Source organism: Prunus persica, chromosome G6 (genome assembly GCF_000346465.2).
Source record: "Prunus persica cultivar Lovell chromosome G6, Prunus_persica_NCBIv2, whole genome shotgun sequence".
Classification (NCBI taxonomy): Eukaryota; Viridiplantae; Streptophyta; class Magnoliopsida; order Rosales; family Rosaceae; genus Prunus; species Prunus persica.
In genome coordinates this window covers 3951751-3969362 of record NC_034014.1, presented here as the reverse complement: position 1 = coordinate 3969362, position 17612 = coordinate 3951751, and the positions used below count along the sequence as shown (strand labels likewise).

The following is a 17612-nucleotide window of genomic DNA, read 5'->3' as shown; positions in this document are numbered from 1 at the left end:
TAGGTGAGTATCTCTACACATAACGGATATTTAGTCATCCGCCTAATTATCTACATCTTTCTTATTGATGACACATCAACAAGATAATCACGATTCAACTAGTCACCAAGAAAGAATGGATAAATTTGGGTTTATTAGATAGAGAAATCGGACTTCTCTTTACTTTGAAAATATCATTATAAGGCGGTTGTTTTCCGAAAAAAGAAAAAATAGCATCCCAAAAATGACAGCTGTAGAAAAACAACAACCATGAAGTATCCAAGTTTGAGGTCTCTCGCCTAGTCAAGACTCATAGTCGTGAAGTAAACATATCTAGGAGCCAATGGTAATGCTATTTACGGTAAGAAAAACATTGACTGGGTAAAAGAAAACACATAACAATTTTAGAAATTTAATATAAATTTTTATTAAAAAGAAAAAGATAAAAAGTTAATTTTGAAAGGGCTGAAAAACTTGACATTGACGGCTAATATCATGCTGTTGGCCCATTTGTATTGTTGGTCAGTGGACACGGCATCTGTATGTCAAATTATCAGAAATCCCCCACCAAAACACCCAAAAAGTAGCATTTACAAATAATATTCCAAGTTTTTTTAAAATAAATAAATAAAAACAAATCGATATTCTAACTATGCGAAGATGGTATTGAAATTTGGTGTAAATGATAGAACATACTGTTATGATGAATTGATCTAATCCAAAGTTTAACGAAAAACAAAATCAAAGAAAAGAAAGCAAATTTATGCTCGGCTAGCCTCACCAAGAAGAATTGAACTCAAATGTAAGAGACGAACATATCTTTACTGTGCTTCCAAATGATCTTTAGTTTAAACCTCATGTTACTCGTATGTATGCGTGACTTACTCTCCTCTCTCCTCTCTCCTCCCTATCTCTGAAAAAAAGAAAAAAAAAAAAAAAGTAAGGAAGGACGGACACAAAGCCATGCCAACTGGCCTGATCGAAAATTTTAAAACAACCCAAACGAAAAGTGAAGAGAGAAAAGAAGGCGAATCTATGCTATGCTCCTCCTCACCATGTGTTTGTATTAATGCTCCAGACAAGGCCCCACCTCCTTCAAACACTCTGAAACAAACAACTCCCCTTACTGTTTGCTACAACCGCAGCATTCAGCCAACCATACAAACATGCCAACGACACCAAAATCTATCTCTCTCTTTCTTTCTCTTTTATACTCCTCCCTCCCTCTGATTGCATAATTTATTCACAACCTTTTCTGAATAATTTTTTATCTATATTTTATTTCTTCTCTCTCAGCCCTCAAAATCGCCAGACGAAGACACGTATAAATATAGACAGAGTGGTTTTGTGTGTGAGTGTGTATACATAATTTATATAATACATATAAGCTAGCCGGCGATGCCGACGCCGGTCAGCGCAGCAAGGCAATGCTTGACGGAGGATGCGGCACGTGCTTTGGACGACGCGGTGGCGGTTGCGAGACGGAGGAGTCACGCTCAGACGACGTCACTGCACACCGTCTCGGCCCTGCTGGCGTTGCCGTCCTCGACTCTCCGTGACGCCTGCGCACGCGCACGGAGCAGCGCGTACTCTCCACGACTCCAGTTCCGAGCTCTTGAGCTTTCCGTCGGTGTCTCCTTGGATCGATTGCCGTCGTCGAAAGCTCAGGATGAGCCTCCGGTCGCGAACTCGCTCATGGCGGCGATCAAGCGGTCTCAGGCGAACCAGAGGCGGCATCCAGAGAGCTTCCACCTGCACCAGATTCACAACCAGCAGCAGACGGCGTCGCTTTTGAAGGTCGAGCTCAAGCACTTCATTTTATCAATCTTAGACGACCCGATTGTGAGTCGGGTGTTCGGTGAAGCCGGGTTTCGGAGCTGTGATATAAAGCTCGCGATTCTTCACCCGCCGGTGACTCAATCGACCCGGTTTCCTCGGACTCGGTGCCCGCCCATTTTCTTGTGTAACTTAACGGATGCGGACCCGGCCCGACCTGGCTTCAGCTTCCCGTTTTCCGGGCCCGAAGACAGAGATGAGAACAATAGAAGAATCGGCGACGTGTTAGTTAGAAAGAGCGGGAAAAATCCGTTGCTAATTGGTGTTTGTGCCAGCGAAGCTCTCAAGAGCTTCACGGAGGCCGTACAGAAAGGTAAAACAGGGCTTTTGCCGGCTGAAATCACTAGTTTCAGTGTGGTTTGCATTGAGAAGGAGATTTCCGAGTTTGTTGTCGATGGCGGGAGTGAGGAGAAGATGGGTTTGAAGTTCAAGGAGGTGGGTCAAATGGCTGAGCGTTGCTCCGGAGCTGGAACAGGTATAATAGTAAACTATGGTGAATTGAAGGCTTTGGTGGGTGAGGGTGTGGTGGGTGAATCTGTGAGCTTTGTGGTGATGCAGTTGAAGAGCTTATTGGAGATTTACAGTGGGAAGTTATGGTTGATTGGTGCTGCTGCGAGTGATGAAGTGTACACGAAGCTTTTGGCTCTGTTTTCAACTATTGCGAAGGATTGGGATCTCCATCTTCTTCCCATTACTTCTTCTAAAGCTTCAATGGAAGGAATTTACTCTAAATCCAGGTGGTTATCCAACTCTAGTTTTTGTTTCTGTGCTCCTTTTCCACTTGTCTGTGCAAATGCTATATATATATATATATATATGTGGGTTGAAGCTTCATTTGTGTCTGAAATTGCTTGGAGTTATGCATGGATTATGGTTTTGAGTTTAATATGCAAATTAGTTGGATGTTTGTGGGGGAAAGACAAGTATTGTTTATTTCATCACTCTGGTTTTAGGTTCTGAAATTTACTTTTGAATATATGTTTTTTAATCCATATATGTATGTTATGAAGTACGTGTTATAATGTTTAAGTCGATAGTGTTATCATTACTGGTGTATGTATGTATGGAAAGAATGTATCTTTCAAGTTATGCACTGTAGTGTCTGACTGTTTTGTGCCCGTTGGATCTCACAGTTCCATGCTCATGATATACTTACAGCTTGATGGGGTCCTTCGTTCCATTTGGAGGATTCTTTCCTGGACCGTCTGACTTTAAAAATCCATTGAGCAGCACATATCAATCTTTTAGACGTTGTCATCAGTGCACAGAGAAGTATGAGCAAGAAGTTGCTGCTATTCGGAAATTAGGATCAACTATTTCAGCAGCTGATCAGTGCTCAGATAGCTTGCCTTCTTGGTTGCAAATTCCAGAACTTGTTATTGGCAAGGGAGTGGATCTAGAAAAGGTGTGTAATCCCTTCGAAATTTAATTCTATGGCTCAAGTTGGCATAGCTTTTGTGTACACAAGCATGCCTTCACGCACATACACATGCAGTTTAACATGCACGTTTCTTGTAACTGGTTTGGATTTTAATCTGCTAGCTGTATTTCCTCAAATAAATTGTGACAACATATGTGTAAGTGTGCTTCATTATTCAGTGCAGACCAAAGATGATCAAACAACATTGAATGCTAAAGTATCAGCACTGCAGAAAAAATGGAATGATATATGCCGACAAAATCATCACACTCAACCATTCCCTAAAGTGGATTGTTATCAAACAGGGTGTCAAGTTGCATCTGCTGGGGGCTCTCGAGCCGTTGTGGATGGGAAAGCAAATAGTGGTGAAGATTCATGTCTAAATGAAAGCCATTCTGCTATTCAACATGGCTGTAGGCCGATGAACATGCAAACGGGTTTTCTATTAAAACAGAACTTACCGATGCAAGTAGTTTCTAATGCCGAGAATGCTAGTCCCCAGTCTGAACTATTGGTAAAAGATTCAAAGGGTCAGCGACTTGAATTGGGGAGCCCCTGCTGTTCTCCTTACCCTATCCACAGTGTGAATCTTCCGACTGACCGCACATCTTCTTCGTCTGTCACTTCTGTGACTACGGATTTGGGATTGGGGACATTATATGCATCAACTAGTCTGGGACCAAGTAGTCCTAGACTACAAGATCATAAAGAGAGTCTAGGACGCCTCTCTGGTTCCATTTCTGCTGAATTTGATGCATTAAGTGAGAATACTTCACGGCAAATAGCCCAGTCCTCTTCTTGCTCTGGATCTGATGTTGGAGGGCAGTGTGATCCAAGAGATTTCAAATCACTTAGGAGAGTTCTGACAGAAAAGGTTGGCTGGCAAGATGAAGCCATATGCACTATTAGTCAAGCTGTGTCACATTGGAGATCTGGTGGTGGAAGGAATCGGGGTTCAAAACTCAGAGGTGATATATGGCTGACTTTGATTGGGCCTGATAGAGTCGGAAAGAAAAAAATTGCTTTAGCACTTGCTGAGATATTGTTTGGAACCAGGGAAAGCCTAATCTCTGTTGATCTGGGATCCCAAGATAGGGGTTACCAGTCAAATTCGATTTTCCAATGCGAAGGCTCCGATGATTACGATGTGAAGTTTAGGGGTAAGACGGTTGTTGATTATGTTGCAGGGGAGTTAAGCAGGAGACCCCATTCGGTGTTCTTCCTGGAAAATGTAGATAAGGCCGACTTTCTGGCCCAGAGTAGCTTGTTAGTGGCCATTAGGACTGGCAAGTTTCGAGACTCTCATGGGAGAGAAATCAGCATTAACAACATAATTTTTGTGACAACCTCAGCTATCAAAAAGAGAAGCAAAAGTCACTATATAGAGAATGAGCCCCGTAAGTTTTCTGAGGAGATTATACTTGCCGCCAAGAGATGTCAAATGCAGATACGAAATCTTGGGGATGTCAACCAAAGTAAGGGTGTGAATGTGAGGATTGCACCAAGAGAAGGAACCTCAAGCCCATGCTGCGTAAATAAAAGAAAGCTGATTGACACAAATGTCTCCATTGAGCAATCCTTAGAATTACATAAACGGTCCAACAAGGCGTTAAGGTCCTTTCTGGATTTGAATCTGCCAGTGGAGGAGACAGACGAATGCATAGATTCTGAAGGTTTTGACAGTGATTCCACCTCTGAAAACTCAGAAGCTTGGTTGGAAGATTTCCTTGATCACGTGGATGTAAAAGTGGTCTTGAAGCCATTTGATTTTGATGCACTTGCTGAGAAAATAGTAAAGGAAATCAATCAAGAATCCAAGAAAATCTTTGGATCCGAGGTGCAGCTGGAGATTGATTTTGGTGTCATGGTGCAAATACTTGCAGCTGGGTGGTTATCAGAAAGGAAGAAAGCACTAAAGGAGTGGGTCGAACAGGTTCTCTGTAGAAGCTTTGATGAAGCACGTCAGAAGTACCGCCTCACCGGTCATTCTGTAATGAAATTGGTTGCTGGCGAGGCCCTGTCTGTCGAAGAGCAAACTCCCAGTGTTTGCCTTCCTGCTAGAATTAGTCTCAACTAATTTTTTTTGCTCACTGTGCTTTTTGTAAGTACATGTATACCGTAGCGTTTTAGCATATAGCATTTGGCTGCTTTTTTAATCAATCCTATATATTTTTTTTGGGTAAATCATTTTGTGTTGTATTGACTTATTTTGTAAGAATGTACATGTTCCCTCTTGATCTGCAAGCAGTTAGTTGTACAGCTTGTACTGTTGTATTGTCTGTTTCTTGATCTAATGTATCAGCATCAAAGTTGTTTATTTATATGCAAATGTAAAATGTAGTGAGTTATCTAATCTAATTCAATCTTAAGCACCGAACACGCCCCAAATGAGCTTCAGTATGGGCCATATGCCTTGCAGTAACTTTTAAGAGACCACAAGGCAAATTCCTGCTCACAGATCCCACAATTGGCAAAACTAGAACTGCATTGCTACCACTGGAACAGGTTTGTTCTGTTGGGCTTCATTGAATCATTCAAACCATATTGATTGGGTCGATAGAAACAAATGTGTTTTTTCTTTCTAGATTTGAAATTTTTGAAGAGGGTTGGATTGGATTGGAGGCTTGCAGCCCATAATTTGTGTCAATGGGCCTTCTTTTGCTGGTTCATGACTTAAAAACAGAAAAAGGCAAACCAATAAATAAAATAAAAAAGTTCACATATTGCTGTGACACATCCCACTAGCATCATGACAATTGTGCATTGTTTGTCATCCAACTTTCCCTTTCAAAATTATATTCCTTACTTTATGAAAAAGATAAACCAACAATCGAAATTTTGGAACAAAGTGATTGTATTTCCACTTTCTGAAAAAGCAGAACAATTTAGCTTACCTTTTTTGTATAGCTGATTTTCTTCATAAAAATCAGAAAAAATCTCTTATGAAGCCAATTTGATCTTGTCAACATTTTTTTATTTTTCTTTATCATCTAAAAATAAGTAATCTTGATTGTTTTTTTTTTGTATTTGATCTTTTTATGCAACTAATTAAGCTTTAAAATTATGAGGGTATCAGTATACTTTTCGACACCGTATGGGAACGCAAATAATATCACAACGTTTTATAATTAAAAAAAAAAAAGAAATATAGGAGAAAACCAAAAACATGCACCGTCCTGTGTCTCATCATATAATGAGAATCTACAACATTTGATACTGATAGGTGTGATCACACACAATAAAAATGTCTATTTTCCACCAAAGAAAATGATACCAAGTGAGTCTGACCTGCTTTTGCTTATTACACATCTCTAGGTCTAGCCCCACTTCCTCTTGTCTTACATGCAATCTTTGATGTCGTTTACACCTTGGTGGGGTCGTTTTTTTTATCACACCTCATTGACTTTCCAATCTGGATGGCGAGGGCTTTTCTTTGAGCTCCCATAGTCAAGTTTGGCTTTGCCTTTGGGGCACACTGGGAGCCGTTGATTGTGAACTGTGGATGAGGAAGGCCGTCCGATTGTCGTAGTGTTGAAGTTGGAAAATTTTCTTTGTTTTTTATTCTATTGAAATGTAGTGCCCCAGAAGATGGACTTTTAGCTTATCCACTTGGTCATGAATTGTCTTTTTGCTCTTGTCCTAGAGCTCAAACTTCATATTCCTACTTTCTTCAATACAAAATTCAATATTTACTACCCATAACTTTAAAGTAAATTTAGGTTTTACCCATAAAAAAACTTTTACTTTTGGAAAAAGCCAAAGCTTTTTCAAAAAAGACAGAAAAACCTCTCAACTTTCAAACCAAAGACATGCAAATGTAAAAGATTCTTTAGGAAATCAAAAAATAAATAAGGGCAATTTTGTCCATTTTGGCTTCTTTTAAAATTTTTCTCTCTCCTTTGGGCTTTTCCAAAGTCTCCCTAACTTTAATAACCTATGACTCTTCAACAAAGAAAGTCACTATAATAACCTATGACTCTTTAACGAAGAAAGTTAATCATGTGCGCATGTACGATTATGAAATATACATTCATAATTATGAAATGTACATCTATTAATTGTTGATAATTTTTTATGGACGTGCACTTGATTGTAGGACCAATACTCATTTTGTGAGTATCCGTAACAAAACTTCTTAGTAATTGAAAATTAGAATGATTGGATTTTTCTCTCTAGTGAACCACTAAACGTAAGCACTTAATTATGATAGTCCTTAGATCCGTTCTAAATCCATTATTTTAGCAACCGAAAACTCCATTAGACTACACATAATAAGATAACATAATTTTGGATTGAATCTAACGAACTTTGATTGGAGCACTTGCTTGCTTTTTTATTTTTTGGGTTAAAAATAGGAAGAGGAAGAGGAATTTAGTTACACGCACTAGTACTTAAGAATTTTGAACTTGAGACCATTGCTCTTTGATCAAACATACTTTTCTAATGGAGCACTTGTTTGCTTCATCATGACAAATACAACTTACCCATATTTTTCTATCTTACCATGCCTTTCGACTTACCCATTGTTTTTTATTTTTAAAATTTGTTTATGTGTTAAAAAGCAAATAGATGATTCGGCCGTGTTAATAAAAATTTGATCATAACCGCATTATGCTCCCATGATCATGATTGTTGTGAGTTTGGTCATCATGATTGGATTATAGACTTATAGTTGTGCAATGAAGATCACCATTCAATGTGATCATTGTTAATACATGAATATTGAAATATTATTCTACTAATTTGATAGGGGGATAAAGCCTTCTATTTATAAAAGAGAATTTCACTAAAGAAAGGAAAGACGGAGAAAATGAAAATATGTTGCAAAAATGATGGAGATGATCAAGTTTAATGGGCAATATCAAGGTATGATGAAGATCTGATGGAGCTGGTGAAGGTAATCAAAACTTAATGGAGGCAATTAGCAACTATTATATATATATATATTTTAGTATAAGCAATAGTCTACACTAAGGCACTGTTTGGTTCACGAAACGGATTTGAGGGGAAATCAATTCCCATGTCATTTCTCAAGGGATGGGAAATGGAGATTTTTTTCCCATATTTGGTAATCCTGGGAAAGTAATCAAGAAATACCACTTTATTGGTAATCCTGGGAAAGTAATCAGGCATGGGAAATCGTTGCCTTGCACATAGGAAAGTAGGGGGAAAGTGAAGCCATCATCCCCCCTTAGGTTTTGTTTTTCTTCTCATAGAAAAGTTTGAAAAAATGAGCCAACATTAAATACATATTTTTCATGACCATATTGTCTCCATTAATAATTTAGAATTACAATATATTATTAAATGCATTCTTTTTTTATTTGATTTCATACGGGTATAATTGAAAAATTAAACAAACTTTATTTTACATTCCTACACAAACCAAACATAGGAAATCAATTGATTTCCCATCCCCAAGCCTCCTTTTCTATGGACCAAACGAAGTAGAGTACGAGGATTTCTCATACACAAACCAAACGAAGTAGAGTACGAGGATTTCTCATACACAAGACTAAAATGTCATAGGAATTCGAATTTGAGACTTCTTGTCTGCAAATCAAGACCCTTTTTCTTTGGGCTAGATTCCGTTGACAGTAACCATTATTTTAAAATATTTTAAAATGTAATACTAGAGATACCAAATTTTTTTTTTGGTTGTTTGACATCATCTATTGTGGCAGTAGTTCATTTGTTTTTTTTTAAATTTATCCACACCACAGCAAAATCATATCAGTTTTCTTCTCAATATTAGTATAATAGGTGAAAGTATCTACTATAATACTAGTGATTTCCCCCCTGAAAAACCGGTAACAATAAACGAGGGGGAGGAAGGAAACGGAAGGGGGAGGAGGAGATAGATAATAGGGGGAGGGTGGGGGAGATGGAAGGGGAAGGAGGAGAAATTGAAGATGAGGAAGGGAAAAGATGACTGGGTTCTTCAAGTTGGGGAAGGGGGTTTGGCTGTAGGTTTACTCTTTTTCTTTAATTTTTTTCAATAAAATAATTTAACAGAAAATTGGATGAAATATTGAGAATTTAAACGGTAAGGGGCAAATTGGCAAAAAAAAAAGAGTTCATATCCTTAATTTTCTTTTTTTAAAAAAAAAGATAAGGGTCAAATAAAAAATTAGTTACAAGTTCAGATGATAAATCACCAGTATACTCTACTTTTTAATTACAAATTTTTCCTTAAAAAATGCGTAAATAATAATTTAATTTAATTTATAAAAAGGAATCTCATAAAAGAAAATTCTGAAAAATAAAGTAAACATAAATAGTTAAATTGTGGCAAAGATAATTCTGGAAAACCGGTGACAATAAATGAGACCGCCCCACGGTGGTAGACTTTTGGCCCGTTTTATGACGTCATTAATCCGACTGGGAATTCAAATTTTTTTGCAGGCGAGACGAAAGCGAGGGTTCTAGAAAGCATCGAACCGCTCTCATTCGTCGATGCCTTCAAGAATTCTAAAGTGAGGAATGGGCAACAACATCAAACTCAGAACCGATAATCTCATACCGCGCCTCCAAATACAACCACGACAGACAATCTTACGGGGATAAGACCGTTGAAAAATCAAACTCCACAAGATTGACTAATCTCCATGTCCACTCATCTTCGTCATTTATGCATGAATTAGTGACGGCCAGTCAAAATAGCGTAATCCATTAGCGAATTAGTTCATTTTCCCCACAACGAACGGACGGTGGTGGTGCGTCCACGTCAGCCACCCAAGACAAAGACGCGTAAGGCGGTGAAAATCCGGAATCTGAATACATCACTGTGGTGAGGTCGGTTTCACCGGATCAAGGACACGCGGCCATCCGTTACTCGAAGGCTGTTAGATATTAAAAAACATCGGGACCCACGGAGAATTTAAAATTTAGAAAAAAAGATTTTTGTGTTTTGGGTTTTTCGGAAGAAAGATAAGGAACCAAGACGAAGGAGGCAGAGGAGGTAGCTTTCATAGGCTCTTCTTTTTGACTCGAAACCCATTAACACTTAAAAAGGAAGAAACGAAAAGTCTCTCTCTCTCTCTCTCTCTCTCTCTCTCTCTCTCTCTCTCTCTGTGCTAGAGCTTGGTCGTGTGGTTTAAAGAGGAGGAGTTGGGTTTTCTGAGCCACTTTGTGTTCTGCTCCTTCTATCATTTCTCTGTTGTGACTCGTGAGGTATGTGCCCCTGCTTTTATTTTCCTTTTTTCCTTTTGTCAATTTTAATTTTTGTGTGTTCTTTGTGTTTTATTGAATGTTTGAGTTTGAATTCCACTTGGGTTTTCTGTCTTCCGGAAGTTTGTTGAATTTTCTGTTTGGATATTGAGAAAGAGAATGGGAGTTTTTCAAAGATTGGTGTTTTAATGGGTTTGTTATTTGTTGGGACTTAAAAGTTGGAAGAAGGAGAAGAATTGTGTAGAGTTGAATTTGGATGGTAAGCCAGAAGGGTAGCTGTATATGGTGTTCTTGTCCCAGTTTCCTGGCAACCAAACAAGTGGGTGTGTTTGTTGGGTTTGTAACAGATTTCTGTTTCAGTTTTGCTTGAAATTGGGTAACATATGTGTTGACATAAGGTTAAGAATGAAACCAAAGTTTGGATATTTGTGTTTTAATCTTATGCCTAGTACACCTTTTTGAGTCCCTCTTTATGAAATTTGTTTTATGCCTTTACATAATTTGAATTTTTACTCTTTCTTCAAGTTTCTTTTCCTTCATAAAGTGCCCATGCTTGCGATCTTTGTCAGAGGGTCTTTGAATTGATGTTATGCCCTCTTTTTTTGTATAGGAAGGGAGAGATTTCCATGTGCAGTGGTTCCAAGAGGAAACCTTCTTCCACTGACTTGATCATGGAGCGTGAGAAACAAGAAGGGATGCGGTATAGTTTTTCAATTTTGCTTGAATTATCGGCCTCCGATGATCTAGATGGGTTCAAAAGGGCTGTAGAAGAAGAGGGTCATGATGTTGATGAGGCAAGTTATTGGTATGGAAGGCTAATTGGCTCAAAGAAGATGGGGTTTGAAGAGAGGACACCGCTCATGATTGCCGCTATGTTTGGTAGCAAGAACGTGCTGAATTATATTCTCCAAACATGTCTTGTTGATGTTAATAGAGCCTGTGGTTCAGATAGAGCCACGGCTCTTCACTGTGCTGCTGCTGGTGGCTCATCTGCTTCAGCTGAGGTTGTCAAGCTCTTGCTTGCTACTTCTGCTGATGCAAGTTCTCTTGATGCTAATGGAAACCAAGCAGGTGACTTGATTGCACCTGCTTATAGTTCGACCTTCAATTCAAGGAAGAAAGCTTTGGAGGTCATGCTCAAGGGTGTTCCCAGTATAGATGAACCTTTTGACTTTTCTGAGCAAATGGTTTATGAAACAGAAGGGCAAGAACAGCAAGAGATTACAACTCCTTGTGCTTCAAAGGATGGAACAGAGAAGAAAGAGTATCCGATTGATCTTTCACTTCCAGACATCAAGAACGGAATTTATAGCACAGATGAGTTTAGAATGTATACTTTCAAGGTCAAGCCTTGCTCAAGGGCTTATTCACATGACTGGACAGAGTGCCCGTTTGTCCACCCAGGGGAAAACGCAAGGCGGCGTGATCCAAGGAAATATCATTATAGCTGTGTTCCTTGCCCGGAGTTCAGAAAAGGGGCCTGCAGGCAGGGAGATGCTTGTGAGTATGCACATGGTATTTTTGAATGTTGGCTTCACCCTGCCCAGTACCGCACCCGTATTTGCAAGGATGAGACTGGATGCACTAGAAGGGTCTGTTTCTTTGCTCACAAGCCAGAAGAACTCCGTCCCTTGTATGCTTCGACAGGTTCTGCTGTGCCGTCTCCGAGATCATTCTCAGCCAATGCTTCTTCTCTGGACATGGGTTCAATTAGCCCACTTTCCCTCAATTCTCCATCTATGTTAATTCCTCCTGCTTCAACTCCACCGATGACTCCGTCGGGAGCCTCTTCTCCTAGGAGTGGAAACATGTGGCAAAACCAGCCAAACATCGCACCTCCCACGTTGCAGCTTCCCGGTAGCAGGTTGAAATCTACCCTAAGTGCTAGAGATATGGATTTAGACATTGAAGTACTTAGTCTGGAAAGTCATCGCCGCAGGCAGCAGCGCTTGATAGATGAGATATCTGGTTCCCCATCCAGCTGGAACACTGGCTTATCTTCTCCTTCAGCCTTTGCTGCCTCCGGGAATCGAACAGGGGAGTTGAATAGGATAGGAGGAGTGAACCCTACTAACCTTGATGATATTTTTGGATCTCTAGATCCTGCAATTTTGCCTCAATATAATGGGCCAGCATCCCAGTTACATTCTCCAACTGGGATCCAGATGCGCCAAAACATGAACCTGCAGCCCCGTCCCAGCTACTCAGCCAGCCTCTCATCCTCTCCTGTGAGGGCTTCTCCATTGTTTGGAGCTGATGCATCTAGTGCAGCTGCTGTTTTTAGTTCAAGGTCAGCTGCATTTGCAAAGCGGAGTCAGAGCTTCATTGAGCGTAGTGCTGGCAACCGTAATCCAGGGTTTTCTTCACCTGCCGATTCTGGAACTTTAATGCCCTCAAACATTTCAGATTGGGGCTCTCCTGGTGGCAAATTAGACTGGGGTATGCAGGGGGAAGAGCTGAACAAGCTGAGGAAATCTGCTTCTTTTGGATTCCGAAGCTCAAATGCTCCAACCAGGATGCCAGGAACTGCTGATGAGCCTGATGTATCTTGGGTTCAATCTCTTGTCAAGGATGCACCACCACCTTCGCAACTCGGGCAATATGGTTTTGAGGATCAGCAGCAGCCGCAGTGCCACCCTAACAATGGAGGTCCAGAGATGCTCCCTGCTTGGGTGGAGCAGCTCTACTTGGAGCAGGAGCAGATGGTGGCTTAGTTCTAAGTTCAGTCCCAGGATTGCTCCTTCGTTAACCTTTTAACGATATTAATTTTTGCCATTTTTTAAATTTTTATTGTATTCATCATAAGTAGGTTAAAGGAACTGGATAAGAGGGGAAATACCCGACGGAGAAAAAAGATAAGCCATGCAGGATGCAAGTTCTGCTCATACTGTTTCCTTTTAATTTATCTCGTCTTCATTGTAGTATCCATGTGAATCTCAAGCCGAAAGATGCTGGACTTGAGATGGCCTTTCACCTATGATATCGTTAATTTAGATATTGTTGGTCGGTTGTATACCTTATGCTCGTAAACTCATGAATTTATTCATAAATAGATAATGTTCATACCAATTTGGCCAACTTTATGTTCTCATGTTTGATTCTGCTGTGTACCTTTTACTAGTCAAGAGAAATATATGTCATTTTTCTTTTCATGTCTTGGAACCAATTGAAAATACAGTTCCTTACCCCAGCCCCTCCCAAAATCTTGTGCAATCAACGGTGCCCAGTTTGAAACTTTTCTGCTTTCAAATTCCTCTACTTTTTCCATCTGTGGTTGCTGCCATGGGGTTTCTTGTCTTTTCTGAAATCTGCATATTACTTTCGGCTTTCCAAAGGTGAATCTCAGTGGTTCTGTCAATTGGTGATATTTGTTGAGCACAAACAGAGAAAGGCAAACCTACTTGCTCTACTTTTTTGGTCCTTGAATCTAACTTTAGTAGTTGGGCAATTGTTAGTGGTATGAGCACTGGAAAAAGGAAGGATAGTAGTGGCTTAGTCCCAACAGCCAGAGATGCCTTGGCCCATAAGTATAGGTGGCGATTTATGATACGATAAGATGACATTCGATTTGAACACTACACAAGTAAGGGAGTTTCTATAATGAGAGGGTTCAATTCAATAGTCCAATAATAACTCTAAACGAATCGAATGGCTCTTAAGGACCTCCTCACTACAACCCCTCATTCTAGCCTCTCTACACAAATATGGACCCCATGGATGCATGTTTAGCACAATAAACACTGCTAAACTAATATTATGATAATAAAATGCTAATCTTTCTCATTCTTTTTATGATTAATATGAGTTATTGTATTATTACATTATTATTTTTGTATCAAGTTGCTTATCCTGCTTATCGATCAAACAGGATGTTGACACGAACACTATACGACTACAAATGAATCAACCCAAATACGACCCATTGCCACCCATTAACCTGTGTGTTCACACGAACACTACACTACTATAAATGAATCAAACCAAACACGACCCATTGCCACCCATGAGTCTCTACTCTACCTCTAAAGCAATTTGAGATTCATCAGTCCTACCCACTGAAAACACATTGGAACTTTATCCCGGGCGATGCCCATGACTGCCCCATCCAGTCCAGTCCGGACTGTACAGATGGTTGAGTGTAGATGGGCAGCATTCCCTTTTATTTTAAACCATCACAAACAAGTAACCTAAAATTGAGGTTGAACTGCCTACTTTGTTACTAGTCAAGAACCTCCTTTAATAAAAGGAAGAGGTACAACCAACTTTTAAACTGCATGAGCTGGTGGTGGTGACATGTATGTGATTTCTACAGGTTCAAATTTTCAAACAAGAAAGCATTTTTTTTCCTACCCTAAAAAGGCCCCTCCTGAAATTGTTCTTTTACCCTAGTGCACCAATTCTAAATCCACATGGGTTTGCCTAAAAAACTTGACCAAGCATTTTAAATGAAAAATTGTTGCCTGAATTGATTGACTAGGACCAGCCTCCATTGCATTGCAGATGTTCCTCTGCTGGTAGAGAGGATAAGAATTAAGCACCTTTTTATAATGGCAAGTTTGAATGTTGAATATGCAGTTTACAAAGGGGAGGGAGACTAACCACAAAGCAAAGTTGAGCAGAAAGAGTGGGAGCTAGTGCTTTTTTATAAGGAAAATATTTCCCTCTTTATCATGTAGTCAATAACAGTGTGACATGTGTGCAAAATTTTTTCCTATGAATTATTTTTGCATACGTGTGAAATTATGATTCGTAGGAAAGAGGAGTATCTCCTTATAAGGAAGGAAGCATTAGCTTTTTTATAATGTCATGACTTTCAATCATGGTTGTGTCCATAACTTGATTAAAATAATCTCAGAAAGTCATTGGTTTGAAGTTTGAGCTCTAACTCTTTTGATGACAAAGAGTTGAGTGGCAAAGTCAGAATTAAGTTGTTGTGCGGAGTTTTGAATCACATTATAATATTCTTGTTTTGGCAAAAGAATCACATTATAATATTGAATTTACAGAAGAAAAAAATGTAGATTGTCTTGGCACAGTAAAAGGGGTAGAATAATTTTGTTAGTTTGGTTTAATTTTATTGTAATGCCAAAGTTACAAAGGTTTGTAAATCTTACAGGTTTTGAATTTTCAAGGGTAAGTCAGCAAATTGATCTACCAGCTCGTCTAATAATTGATCAAGAATTTGAGACTCAAAATCTGCACCAATGCCTGCAGAACCCGCTTGGTTCCAACTGCCTTTGTTGTGTATGATCCAATTTGAGCTAACCAATTCATCTTCAACCAGCCTACAAATTTCCCCACACATCTCAATGTGCTTTCCACTGTGAAACTCTTTCTTCCTTGATCCGAGACATTTGCCTTCTCTTGCCTTTGTTCTTCTTGCATCACCAATTAAACCGTTGTCTTTACATGGACAAGGCAAGCCTGAATCTTCTTGATCTGGTGTGCAACATTTAAAGTAATTTACAATTTAAAACCATGCTATAATTGGTGACTGTATGAAACAACTATTTCAAGCTTAAGTTTGAAAGATGGTGTGTACAAAATTGAGGAGACAAACCTGAGGTAGGAGCTTCTGGATCAACGAGAAATTGACCACAATCAAGAACCGAAACTGGGCTTAAATCTTCTGAACTGCACTCAGATTCTACATTCTTAAGAACATCACAGATTGTAGGAATTGAAGCACTTTTTGAATCTTTAACTATACCATTAATATTGCCAACTTTGTTACTGGGATTATCAGAGCTACTTCTACTTCTACTTCTGAGAATCTCCCTCCCATTCAAATCCTTCAAAACCCTTCTGCTCTTTCCTTCTTGAACTTGCTTCTTTTTCTTATCTGCCTCTCTTTCTGTTATGTTTTCATTGTTTTTGCTCTTCCCTGCTCTTTTCTGCTTCCCTTCTCTACAACCCATTTCGCCTTTCCTCCCTTTTGATCTTATTTCCTTGACTTTGCTCTCATTCTCAAAGCTGAGAATAAAGAACTCCTCATTCTCAAGCTCAAGAAATGTTGGCATCTCTCGAAACGACTGCGTCGACTTGACCTTGCGATGTTGTGCCTGCATTGGATCATCACCACCTCCAGCAAACCGGTCCACAGAATTCATGGATTTGCTACGTGAAATTGAGTTAAGGGTTGACTGGCCATTGACCAAGTTGACATCTGGAATTGACTCCAACCCCATCAGCCTTGCCACTAGGCTTGGAGTGGCAGCGCTCTCTGTTTTCTCCCCTGTTTTCTCCATGGACTTGAAATCCTGATCCTTGTAAGACTCCGCAGAATTGGCTGCTTGTTCTTCTTCTTCTGTGATATGATCAGAAGGGTATGTGGGGAAGCTGCCATAGCAGAGAATTCTGCGGAAAATGCCAGCAAGGCATCCTGCAGCAGCGCCTTTTGAATTGCACATAGCTGCATCAAAAGCAGTGGAGGTTGATGATAATGAGGAACATGAAGAAAAAGAAGGGGAAGAGCTTGGCAACTTCATGTTTGAAATTGAGCTGATAAGTAGCAAAGGGAAGTAGAAGAAACAAACACAGTGAGTAAGTGAGTGATTTGAGTTGAGTTGGGTTTAGTGGAGTTTCAACTTTCAAGTTGGAACAGAGAAAGTGAAAAAACAAAGAATGAATAGTTGTCGAGAAAGAAAAAAAAAGCTGAAAAAAGGAGAGATTTAAATTTGTTTTGTAGTAGCAAACTGCAAAAGTGTGGTAATGACAGAGTAAGTGAGTGAGAGAGAAGTGGCGGGCTCTGCATTTGAATATTGGATTGTTTGGGAACATGTTACCACGCGGATTGTAAAGTCAATTTTGTACAATATGCTGTCTCCTTATGGATATTTGGTCACATTCTTAGATAAATTATTGTATAGTGTGAAATGTTACTAATTCACGTATACGTTAAGTTCATATCTTATATATATACACGCTTTATAAAGTCAAGGCGCGAACTCATAATCAACTGGATGAAGACAAAACTCCTTACCACTATATTAATAGGGCACCGATAATTTCTCTATAAAATATTAATATAAATATACATATTATAACGTATGTAAATTAATTACACAATATGTTGGTGTTACGGTGTCACCAATACATTAGTAGTATGTATGTGGTGTGACAGTGTGAAGGGGTTAATATTGGGTGGTCTAGACTCCGCAGTTATTTTGTAATTACTATTTAGGCATGAGGCAAGAGGAGGAGAATT

At 39.4% G+C, this 17612-nt stretch overlaps 3 protein-coding genes across 4 annotated transcripts; 2 read left to right on the top strand and 1 right to left on the bottom strand.

The window, feature by feature from the left end:
- Positions 654–5571, top strand: LOC18775214 (protein SMAX1-LIKE 7). Its single transcript, XM_020565943.1, has 3 exons — positions 654–2552; positions 2974–3220; positions 3420–5571. The coding sequence occupies exons 1-3, from the start codon at positions 1378–1380 to the stop codon at positions 5310–5312; spliced, it is 3315 nt and encodes a 1104-aa protein (XP_020421532.1). The 5' UTR covers positions 654–1377; the 3' UTR covers positions 5313–5571.
- On the top strand, positions 10207–13488 carry LOC18774812 (zinc finger CCCH domain-containing protein 66). 2 transcript variants are annotated; one of them, XM_007208270.2, is made up of 2 exons: positions 10207–10408; positions 11016–13488. In XM_007208270.2, exon 2 carries the CDS (start codon positions 11032–11034, stop codon positions 13117–13119), a length of 2088 nt encoding a protein of 695 aa, XP_007208332.1. In that variant the 5' UTR covers positions 10207–10408; positions 11016–11031; the 3' UTR covers positions 13120–13488. The 2 variants fall into 2 exon arrangements, with proteins under 2 accessions (XP_007208332.1, XP_020421186.1); XM_020565597.1 differs by lacking the exon at positions 10207–10408 and adding an exon at positions 10434–10724.
- Positions 15395–17143, bottom strand: LOC18772368. The gene is made up of 2 exons (XM_007207861.2): positions 15966–17143; positions 15395–15844 (listed from the first exon to the last, which is right to left on the bottom strand). The coding sequence occupies exons 1-2, from the start codon at positions 16891–16893 to the stop codon at positions 15516–15518; spliced, it is 1257 nt and encodes a 418-aa protein (XP_007207923.1). The 5' UTR covers positions 16894–17143; the 3' UTR covers positions 15395–15515.

Coding starts and splice junctions, on each gene's coding strand:
- LOC18775214 (XM_020565943.1), top strand. CDS start 1,378: ATGCCGACGCCGGTCAGCGCAGCAAGGCAATGCTTGACGGAGGATGCG. Junction 2,553..2,973: donor GGAATTTACTCTAAATCCAG/GTGGTTATCCAA, acceptor ATATACTTACAG/CTTGATGGGGTCCTTCGTTC. Junction 3,221..3,419: donor AGGGAGTGGATCTAGAAAAG/GTGTGTAATCCC, acceptor TATTCAGTGCAG/ACCAAAGATGATCAAACAAC.
- LOC18774812 (XM_007208270.2), top strand. CDS start 11,032: ATGTGCAGTGGTTCCAAGAGGAAACCTTCTTCCACTGACTTGATCATG.
- LOC18772368 (XM_007207861.2), bottom strand. CDS start 16,893: ATGAAGTTGCCAAGCTCTTCCCCTTCTTTTTCTTCATGTTCCTCATTA. Junction 15,845..15,965: donor TCCAGAAGCTCCTACCTCAG/GTTTGTCTCCTC, acceptor GTTGCACACCAG/ATCAAGAAGATTCAGGCTTG.